Here is an 11,704-nt window from a genome sequence, read left to right on the forward strand (position 1 = left end):
TTGACATACCATACATACATGGAGTTGAAATGTTGATTAAAGCTGTTATTGATTTAGCTGTAATATTGTTTGTTTATTCATCTACTGTTTATTTAAGGATTGGAGAATTGTCAAGAAAAAAGCCACATATCAGTTGCTTGTTTGTTCCCATTAGTAGGACAGAGTAGGAATGGGGGCGGTATTAAAGAAATAAAATTAGAACAGTCAGATAGTTGGGAGAGTGGAAGTGAGAAGGACAGGAGGCTGTGAGCAGGAGGTGAGAAGAGTGTAACATTTACTTCACCTCATGATGCAGACACTGAAATTTCCTAATAAGGAGGTTTGTGTATCCATTATCTGTCCCATCAATTGTATCTTTCCCATCAGGCTCTCCAACAGCACGGATTCAGAAAACCAAGCGGGCACAGTAGAATTTCTCCTCCTGGGTCTCTCAGAGGACCCAGATCTGCAGCCCGTCCTCTTTGGACTGTTCCTGTTCATGTACCTGGTCACAGTGCTTGGGAACCTGCTCATCATCCTGGCCATCATCTCTGACTCCCACCTCCACACCCCCATGTACTTCTTCCTCTCCAACCTGTCTTTCACTGACATCTATTTCATCTCCACCACGGTCCCTAAGATGCTGGTGAACATCCAGAGACAAAGCAAGAGCATCAGTTACACAGGCTGCCTCACCCAGGTCTGCTTTGGTGCAGGTTTTGCTGGATTGGAAAACTTTCTCCTTGCAGCAATGGCTTATGACCGTTACGTGGCCATCTGCCATCCACTCAGGTACACAGTCATCATGAACCCCCGCCTGTGTGTCCTGCTGATTCTCTTGTCATTGACCATCAGCATTATGTATGCCCTGCTCCAAAGTTTGATGCTACTGAGGCTGTCTTTCTGCACAAACCTGGAGATCCCCCACTTCTTCTGTGAACTTGTTCAGGTCATCAAGCTGGCCTGTTCTGACACCCTCTTCAATAACATCCTGGTATATGTGATGACTAGCCTGCTGGGTGGTCTTCCTCTTTGGGGGATTATTTTTTCTTATGTTAAAATTGTGTCCTCTGTTCTGAAAATGCCATCATCTGGGATAAAGTCTAAAGCCTTTTTCACATGTGGATCTCATCTCTCAGTGGTCTCCTTGTTCTATGGGACAGGATTTGGGGTGTACATTAGCTCTGCAGTCACAGACTTATCCAGAAAGAGTGCAATAGCCTCCGTGATGTATTCTGTGGTTCCTCCAATGCTGAACCCCTTTATCTACAGCCTGAGGAACAGGGACATGAAGGAGGCCTTAAAGAAACTCATTCAAATGTCTTCCTTATGATTGATTAGTTCTGTGCTTTGTGCTTTCATTTCTAAAATGAATCAGTGTCCAAAGAGTTGGATATTGAGCCAAAGAGTTCTCTTCTACCATTAAGCTCTTAGGGTGCAATGCTTAGGCCCTTTTCTGTTCTGGGTATTTCCACTTAGACTTGGAAACTGACTGGGGTCTTCAATTGTTTGGGATTTTGAAAACTCACGCAACCTTTTTGAGTTTAATTCTGTGATCAGATTCCATAGAGGCAAAACATAAACAAAGGGTTCTAGCTATAGAGATTTGGGGGTATTTCTCGGAGGAATGTGAGTGACAGTAGGACATTAGGACAAAGGATGAAGATAAGTAAGCATCTCAGTATAGGAGGAGGATTAGCCTCTACTTCAACCCATGTACATGGCCATTTATGGCTTCCCCAAATTATTGCAATCTTAGTTCCTGTTTTATAACTCATGATATTCTAAACTTTGTCTCCAAGGCTGATAATTACCCTGCCATTTTATGTTGATCTGAGGTAATTCTCAGAGATTATAGGAGCTGTGCAATGACAGTCAACCATGACAGTAGGTGGCGGTCAGCTCAGGGGTTATCACTATGCCATTTACATAGCAAAACCACACCCACTAAACTTGGCTTCCTCTTTCATGCATTTGACCTAAATTCTATATTGCAGAATTTGACATAATTATGGAATGTTTGAATTTCATGAAGGAGAATGGGTTCTAGCTCAAAACATGGAAAACACTATTAACTGAGTTAGCTCGCACCATGAAGCTGATGATCCCGAGTTAATTAAATTTCACAAGCTGAACCTCCACACACAGTGCAAGCCCCTTATTCACTCCTCCTCCTGTTAGTTTCACCCTAATGCTGCCCCACTGGTCATTGAAAGCCTGGCTCAGTTCCAGGGGTCATATCCCAACATTTTCCAGAAAACAGAATGCAGACTCTATTTTCCTTAGGTTTTGTTGCAACAGAGAGCCAGCCATCTCATGGAGTTATTAAGAAAACATCCTTTCACATATCACAGTCCAGAATCAGGACCTTTGCTCCTTTGTAAACTAATCACTGTGAGATGAATGGGGTGGTATTCTAGGTCCCTATGATAAAAAACTCACCCATTTATCTACAGCCTGTGAAACAGGACATGGAGAAGGCTCAAACTCACCAAGGCATAAATCAATACATGAATAATAGTAATATTAGTAATAATAATTAATAATAATAAATAGAAGATCAGTAGAGTAGAATGAGCAGATCAGGAGAAGGAAGAAAGGAAAGGGAAGCTACTAGGAAATGAACTGAATCACGTTATACTTGGTGCATGTCTGAATATGGCATAATGAATCTCACTACTGTGTATTATTATAATGCACCAATAAAAATGGTGAAACACTCATCAGAACGTCTTCTACCCTGTTGCTATTGTATCATCTGATTTGTTCTTGGCTTCTTATTGATTGCTTTCTTCTGTACTCATGAATGAATGTCAGCCTCAGTCAACGGGGGCTGCTATTGCACAACACCGTAGCCTGGGAAGGTTCAATAGTGGACATTTATTTCTCTAAGGACTGGGTGTTGCAAATTCCAAGATCCAGGTGACAGATGATCCAGACCCTGGTGATGACTCTTCATGTGGTTTGCACACTGCTATCTGTTTGTGGTTTCTTCTCTTAGCAAGGACAGGAATTTCTCCACTCTTCCTCTTGTTACAAGGCCATGGATCTCAGGGTGAAGCTCCATGACTTCAGAAAAACCTAATTAATATGACAAGTTCCACCTCCTATCACTATTAAATATGGGCACAAATTTAAATAATCAGAAAAGCATTTACCTGTTGTAAAAATTATACTTGTAAGTAAGAATTTAAAAAAGGTTTTAGAGCTTTTTATTACCACAGCAACAGTTTTGGCTGACTGATGGTCTACAGACGTTAAAAGGTGTGATATTAGAGCAAGAAAGATACAACAATAGTATTGTTTAGAAAAGGAATTCCAGAAAACATTCACCTGTAAATGAACAGTTTATTTCTGAATTGACCTTACAGGAAACGGATGGATCATTTAGTCAAACGCCCTAAGAAAAAGAAAATGAATTTGACACATGTCTTGTGTCAAGGCAAAAATAAATTTCATGTGGTTTCAACCTAAACTGGGAAAGGTAAAACAAAAAATCCTTTATTGAAGAAAGTACAAGTTTCAATATAGAGACCTCCTGAGCACAGACCATGAGGGGAGGTACTTACTAATTAAACCATGGGAATTCTGCACACTGTGGCCAACTAGTGAATACCATGAGGCACAAGCAAAATAAGACAATATTAAATATGTATGTATGCTATACATATATAGGATGGCTATACCAATTATAAAAGAACAATTATGAATTGCCTTTTTTAGGATATATGAAAAATTCAGTAGATGTATCACAGATACATACTTCACAAGACAGAAAAATAAATGGACAATAATATGTGAATGCACTCTAAACCTCTTAATGAGATAAACAAATTAATCAACTGCCATTTTGCATCCTTTATATTATCAGAGTAATTTAAGTATTAGAGATAATTTGGAAAATCAGGAATATTTATTGAGAAGGTAAATTGATTCAACTACTTAGCAGATCCTTTGGAACTATGCAAAAATGAAAATCCACTCCACTACAACCCACAAATCCACCCCTCTATAAAACCACCTTTTATTTCCTACATTAGACATAGAGGAGAATATGGAAATGACTTTATTTATAAGAAAATAAAATAGATAAAACATTTTATCACCATCAAAAATATTCCTCAGTTCTACTGGCACCATAATGGGAATATTTGGAATAAGAGAGTAACTGCCACACCCAAGAGCACAATAGATTCTGGGGCAAAGTGATGAGAGTAACAGGGAGACAAGGAATCCATCCACTAAGTTTGAATTGAGACACGTGAAATGGAAGCACTGTTATGTAATAAATTGTACAATTATATCTGCACTGGAGATGCAAAGGCATTAGAGGTCTGTGGGAATGACAGTTGTGTAAGGGAAAAACAATCAAATACCGACCACATCAATTCCATCATGACCTGCGTGACTACCCCATTTTTTTTCCTGTGTTTTCTCCCTTCTGAAATCATTTGATTACCTGAGAGCCCAGATCATCCACTAATGCTCCTCCTCCACAGATCCCCTATTGGAAACAATTGCCTTGCAGCAATTTGTCATATAAGTTAGTCACAGTGACTGAGACAGCAGCTGGACACCTGAGAGCCACAACTCAATGCACTTCAGAGATGTAATCTGCTTCACCCATGGGAAGGTCACCCACCAGTGGTCCCACGGAAGGACACTCAGTTTCCTGTCTCTGAGATCATGTCCAGGTGACACCTGATGGCAGCATGTTCTGCAAAAACCTGGGGACAAAGAGAACCAGTCCCAGGACGTGGCCCCTTCGTGGAGAGAATCACTCTCTGTTCCAGTGTGTTTCCTGTCTCTGAGTCATTGCAGGAAAACTCGAGTTATTGTTTGAGCTCTTTAACAATTAGGTTTTCTCTTCCTTACTAGGACTGAAGACATCTTCACTGATGAGCTTCATGACCTATCACACCACTGACATCATCTAATTATGCAAATGTTATCAACAATGAAGCTGAGGGTGGTGGATGCTAGTTCCACCTCAGGTGGGCATGGTTTGCCAGGACAGGGCTCAGTGTTTATTTCCCAGGTCATGAAGGTTTACTACTTTGCCTCACATTCGCACTACACTAGAATGTACTTCTATTGGCCCTATACACATAGACAAGCAGAAGTTATATGTAAAATACAACAATGACTTTATTCAAATATTTCCTGTCATTTCTGAACCTCATATTGCCTTCTTCTGAGCATGCAAAAAAATGTTTAAAATGGTGGTGGAAGGTGCACATCCAGGAAGTGCAGGCAGACCAACTGAGCCCACAGGTCCTGGTCAGGAAGGGGGTTCTAGCAGGAGGCTCCAGTGTTGCTTCTCCACTGGGCAGGGCTGTGGAGTGGGGTGGTCACAAGCCGACTCTATGCAGTCTCCACACCCCTGGGGCTCAATATGCAAGCTCCCGGTTAGACTAGCAATTTCACTACCATTCTGATCCATGGGGTGAATATCCTTAAAGACCAAGGAAACAGAAGGGAGGCTTTCAGGCTGGCTTGTCCCCTGGCCCCAGAAGCCAGGTTCAGATCACCCAGTTCTCTCCACTGTTTCTTCTCTCCTCCATTCATGGTGCTTTGCAAGTGAGACTCATGGCAGTTTTCTAGTAAACCCCAAATATATACTTACCAACAAAGAAAATGTACCTCTTTTATATCTTGTAGACTGAGAGACCTGGACAAGCACATACCTCTGTATCTCAGGGATTCATGATGACCATGTAGCTAAGGGGTTGGCAAATGGCCACATAGCAGTCAAGACCATCACTGCAAGGAGAAAATTTTCTAAGACAGTAAAAACCAAGACAAAGCAGAGCTGCGAGATGCATTGTGTGTAAGTGATGGTCTTATTCTGTGCTTGGATGTCTACCAGCAACTTTGGAATCATGCTTATGCTTAAGCAGATGTCATTAAATGAGAGGTTAGAAAGGAAGAAGTACATGAGGGTGCAGAGGTGGGAGTCAGAACTGATGGCCAGGATGATGAGCAGGTTTCCCAGGATGGTGACCAGGTACATGGACAGGAACAGGCTGAAGGGGAGGGGCTGCAGGGCTGGTCCTCTGTCAGGCCTGGGAGAAAGAATTCTGAAACAGCTGTTTGGTTTGTGGGTTCCATGTTGTAGATGAATCTTGTGAAATTGATGGGATGAAAGGCAAAAATCAATGGACCAGCAGGTGCAGCATCACCTAGGAATAGATTAGAATCACCCTGGTAGACTCCTCAATCTTTATATTTCAAGCCTCCAGAAGTATGAGTATGGACATTTCTATTAAGACACCCAGTCCAAGGTAATTGGTTATGATACTCCTACCAACTAATATACTCACCACAATCCCTGCTCAACACACACAAGAACACAAACACATTTCAGAATATTTTGTAGGTCATTAAGTTTAAGAAGCAGCAGATTTCTGCTGTGTAGGAAAAGTAATGTCTCCTTGAGGAGAGTTTGAGGCATTCCCTGAAGGAGTCTGAGAGTAAAGGGTTGTCTGCTAGCAGCACTCAGCTGCTGTGCTGATAAGTCCATCTGTCCTGGCAGGACATCCGGATGGCTCATCACATGCTTGTTTTCCTTGTGCATTGCCTATTTCTTCTCTCATGGATGAATCAGGACATCGCGGAAGAGGGCACTGGATAGATGGGGTTGATGATCCAAATGAGTCTACAGAAGTGAGGCTTTCTGGGTCTGTGCAGAAGGGCAGTCACAGCACCATCTGATACATCAGGCCATCTTCAATGCTGGTGAACAGAGAAGCCAGAATCAGCAAGACTCAGAGAGGCGGGGGTTCATAATAACTGCATACCCAAGGGGTGACTGACAGCCATGTAGCCATCACAGGACATGACTGCAAGGAAACTTAGTTCTAAGGCAGTAAAAATGAAGACAGACCATGACTGGAAGAGACATCATGCTTAAGTGATGCTGAGGTCCTGTGCTCGGATGTTCCCAGCATCTCTGGAATTATGCTTGTCTTCAAACAGATGCCAGTTAAGATGAAGCACAGCTGGGTATGAGGAGGGGAGTCTTCTACCATGCATTGTTAAAATAATTTTCACTTCATTCTGTGAGTAACTATCATGAACCATCCAGGGGATGTGTGTGGGCCACCACACATCAAGCCTAGTGGATAGGATCATCTGGTGTCTGGGAATGACCAGTGGACATTTCCTCTGGTTAACTGCCATGACACATTGTGAATTCCTATCCCACTCTGCCATGTCCCACACAGCACCTGAGATGGGTGTAACCTGCCAAGATGTCGATCAACTGCTGACTGCAAAATATCAGGAAGCAAGACTCTGCACTTGAAACTTTATCCCTGCCTGTGATGTACCCCCTTAAATAAACCACTAGAGCCATCTTCTTTTGTCTAGCTCCAACTCTTATGTGGACTGGATCTATCAGGGACTCCACTTTTGAAAATATATTTCTGACTCTGTCTTTTGTTCTTCACTATTTATTTTAGGCTTTAAGTTCTCAGGTGGCTTCCACCCTCCTCAGCAGGAAGAACTCCCCAAGGAGATGCTGACCATTGCTCCCTATAAGTGACCATTTAACAGTTTTCATAATTATCTTTCATTAAAGTCTGATGTAGCATGAAACCATCTCAATTATATTACAAAAAGGAAACATATTTATTCTTGTTTTACTTTCTTTTGGATCCCTAATTCAGGCTTCCTGGAATTTACACAAAATTTGCTTATGTATAAAAGTTCCTGTGTCCATGTGAATTGAGCAAAGCACTGTCTATCATTAGTTAAAAATAATTTCTTCCTGGTGCATTGTCAAAGTCTTTGTTTTATAAGTTTTATTTTAAAGGACACAATTGTACATCTTTACACAGTGCAGTCTGATAATTTATTACATGTGTACATTGTATAATGATCAAATCATTCATGGGGAAATCTAAAACATTGATCTCATAGAAATAGAGAGTGGAATAGTGCTTGCCAGACTCTGGGGATGGCAGGGAGGAGGGAAAGGTGAGGAAGTGTCAGTCAACAGGTGCAAGGTTTCAGGTGGAGAGAAGGAACAAGTTCTGGTGTCCTATTGCAATATGGTGACTGTGATCAATAATATTACATGCTATATTTCATAGTAGGGTCTTTGAAAGCAGAGAGCATGTATTACCATATTTATAACTGTGTTTAAATTCATCTCATAGTTTTTCATTTTCACAGATCAAAATAAAAGTTCAGTCACTATACATCATGTGCATTGAATTTGAAAATGCAGCATAATTTAAATGTGATGAGAATATTTTTAAAAAATATCCTCCATGTAAACTTTTCAGATTGCATTTGTCTATGGGTAATTGCAGAGAAACCACAGATAAAGAGCTCTGGACTACTGTGCTTTTAACATATATGAAATGGCAGACATGATAATTTACTTGATGACTATAATAATCATTTCACATTGCATACTTTAAATACACACAACAAAAGTAAGTGAAAGGGCTACTCACATACTTAAGAGATAATTACATTGTGAAATCATCATGTGTCTTGCAAATATATACAGCATTGAAAATGAACTCTTGACACACAATAATGTCAGTAAATCTCAAATACATCAGGATGAGTAATAGAAGGCACAGTACATAAGATATAATTCAATTTTTGGTACTAAGAGGATTGAACTCAGGGTGTGCTCTTCCACTGAGCTACACCCCTGGCCATTTTATATTTTTTTTTATTTTGAGACAGGGCCTCATCAAGTGGCCCAGGCTGACCTAGAACATTTGAAATGCTTCTGCCTCAGACTCCTGAGTTGTAGGCATTACAGGCTGTGTACCACTGTGCCTGGCAGAATTAAACTTGTAACAAGCTAAAATGCAGGTAAAATTGTGAATCATATCATAGGTCAAACACATGAAATGCTGCAATACACAGCAGCTAATACACAATTGAATTTTAAGAGTGGACACTCTGGGAGAGGTATCGGGTCAGAATATGGCACCTGCAAGCAGTCCAGACATCCAGTGACCACGTGGGGAGCCAGCAGGAGGATGAAACTGGCTCACACAGAGATAGATGGACTCCAGGGTGCTGGGCATGGAGATCCATAATTAACTCTAATTTATTCAAGATGATTATCTTGTTTGATCAAAGTTGAGTGGCATTTTTTTTTCTTATTTGAGATAAAGCCATCCTCCTGGATAGAATTCTAAAATTTTATAGCTACCTCAAATCTGTGAGTAGACAACTCAGCCCAATTTCCTGGATGAGAAGCTAAGTGCAGTACTACGTGCTCTTGGTACTGTGCAGGCAGAATACTTATGAGCCTCTGAGCTGTGGCCTCAGAGAGGGTTGACAGGCAGCAATGCACAGCTGCTCCGTTCTGTGGAGAACTCAACAGAATTCCTTCTGGATAATCAGTCTTCAGAGCCCCAGTGAGAAAGGCCAAAATGTAATTGGATATTAAACTGGTAATAATGTCAGGAAGCCACAGACACAGAGCTCTACATGGGTTGAGATGAAATCTAGTCCTTCGGCGACACCAAGATCTTTCCTTCACTCCTCCCTTGGACCTGCTCTCTCAAACCTTCACCTGAGAAATACCCCCCAAACACTATAGGAAGAATCCTTTGTTTATGTTCTGCTACTGAGAAAGACAACCAGTGGATCAAGGTCAGAAAGATCACAGGTGTTTTCAATAAAAGACAAGTCAGATTTCAGATCAAAGATGAAATATCCACAGCATAAGGGAGTTTAATTATGGTAGCATAGGGATGTGATGTTGGAAGAACTCACCATTAGTCTTACCTGGTGTTCTTTCATTTGACTCATTCTACAGTCTCAAGAAAGGAGATGTTCCAGTGAGTTTCCTCAAGGCCCCCTTCATGTCCCTGTTCCTCAGGCTGTAGATAAAGGGGTTCAGCATCTGAGGGATCACAGTGTACATCAGTGAAGCTACTGCAGTCTTTCTGGTTGAATCCGTCACTGCAGAGCTAATGTAGACCCCAAAAGCTGTCCCATAGAACAAGGAGACAACAGACAGATGAGACCCACAGGTGGAAAAGGCTTTATGCTTTCCCCCAGATGATGGCATCCTCAGAATAGAGGAGACTATTTTGATGTAAGAGTAAATAATTCCAAAGAGAGGAACACCACCTTACACGCTAGTCACTACATACACCAGGATGTTGTTAATGAGGGTGTCAGAACAGGCCAGCTTGATGACCTGATCAAGTTCACAGAAGAAGTGGGGGATCTCCAGGTCTGTGCAGAAGGACAGTCGCAGCAACATCAGAGTGTGCAGGAGGCCATCTGCAATGCTGATGGTCAAGGACAAGAGAATCAGCAGGACACACAGGCGGGGGTTCATGATGGCTGTGTACCTGAGGGGATGGCAGATGGCCACATAACGGTCATAAGCCATTGCTGCAAGGAGAAAGTTTTCCATTCCAGCAAAGATCTGGACAAAGCAGACCTGGGTGAGGCAGCCTGCATAACTGATGATCTTGCTCTGTCTCTGGATGTTCCTCAGCATCCTAGGGACTGTGCTGGTGCTGAAACCAATGTCAGTGAGGGACAGGTTGGAGAGGAAGAAGTACATGGGGGTGTGGAGGTGGGGGTCAGAGCTGACAGCCACGATGATGAGCAGGTTCCCAAGCACTGTGACCAGGTACACGGACAGGAACAGTCCAAAGAGAAGGGGCTGCAGTTCTTGGTCCTCTGAGAGTCCCAGGAGGAGGAATTCTGAGACACCTGATTGGTTTTCTGGTTTCACGTTCTGAGGAGGAGGATGGGGAAAGTAAAGGTCATGAAACCAAATGGGTGTGTAAGGATCCCTTATTTTGAAAGGCTTTCACATATACTTTGTGAAGGGAGTATTACCCCCCTCCCTCCTTCTCTCCCTCCCTCCCTCTTTTTTCTTTCTGTCCTACTCTCTACTACACTAGTTGATTGTCCAAAAATTTTAATTGCCCATTCTTTTCCACATTGTAGCAATGACTAGAAACAAAACAGACAGTCATTATTGGCCTTAAACCCTGAAAATATCCCAAGCCTCAAACCAGCAGGAAACCAATAACAAACTATATTAACTCTAGGTAACCCAAACCATGTCTGTCAGGATTTCACACACCCGAGTTAGATTCTGGTTTTAGTGCTAGGTTCACAATCAACAATAAGTTTTCCACTGTGTGATTATACAGGCTCCTCATCTGTATAACGGGAGCCACGATGAAGCTTGGTGGGAATATTGTGAGGATGTGCGCTGAGGAAAGCTTCAGGGACAGGGCTGGGCATGAGACACTCTGGATCTTGGTATTGTTACTTGCTTCTGCTGTGGACATGACCAGACTGCCTGCACCAGTCATAGTAGATGAGAAGTGATGGTTGGGACAAATGTATAAGATGACAAATGTATAATATATATATTATAAAAAAATCAAAAAGTTATTATCATTGCTATTTTTGAACTTACTTGAATTTTATTATGGTACATGTGTCTTTTAGGAAAGTTTTCTCTTATTCAATTTGTATTTGTGTTGCTATATCCAGGTTTATTTATTTTTTATCTAGACTTATTGTTATATATACATGAGATATGGGATATAATCATTAAATATCATTGGTGTTCATTGAGTGGTTTGCTTTTCCTGCTTGTGCATATGTGTGAGATTCTCAGGGGGAGATTTCATAAACTCACTCTTCCCAGAAATTTGCAGTTATCAACTAAAGATGTGGAATTAATTGTGGTATTTTCATACATGGACAT

At 41.5% G+C, this 11,704-nt stretch overlaps 1 protein-coding gene and 1 pseudogene across 1 annotated transcript; one reads left to right on the plus strand and one right to left on the minus strand.

Annotated features, from left to right (window-relative positions):
• The first annotated feature begins 289 nt into the window (after positions 1 to 289).
• On the plus strand, positions 290 to 1,312 carry LOC124092277 (olfactory receptor 7G3-like). Its single transcript, XM_046443739.1, has one exon. The coding sequence runs from the start codon at positions 290 to 292 to the stop codon at positions 1,310 to 1,312; it is 1,023 nt and encodes a 340-aa protein (XP_046299695.1).
• Positions 1,313 to 6,762: 5,450 nt separating this feature from the next.
• Positions 6,763 to 11,704, minus strand: LOC124092278 (olfactory receptor 7G2-like; annotated as a pseudogene).

The sequence above is a fragment of the Marmota monax genome, unplaced genomic scaffold (genome assembly GCF_021218885.2).
Source record: "Marmota monax isolate L192 unplaced genomic scaffold, Marmota_monax_Labrador192_F-V1.1 WCK01_AAM20220418_F8-fsc00102, whole genome shotgun sequence".
Classification (NCBI taxonomy): domain Eukaryota; kingdom Metazoa; phylum Chordata; class Mammalia; order Rodentia; family Sciuridae; genus Marmota; species Marmota monax.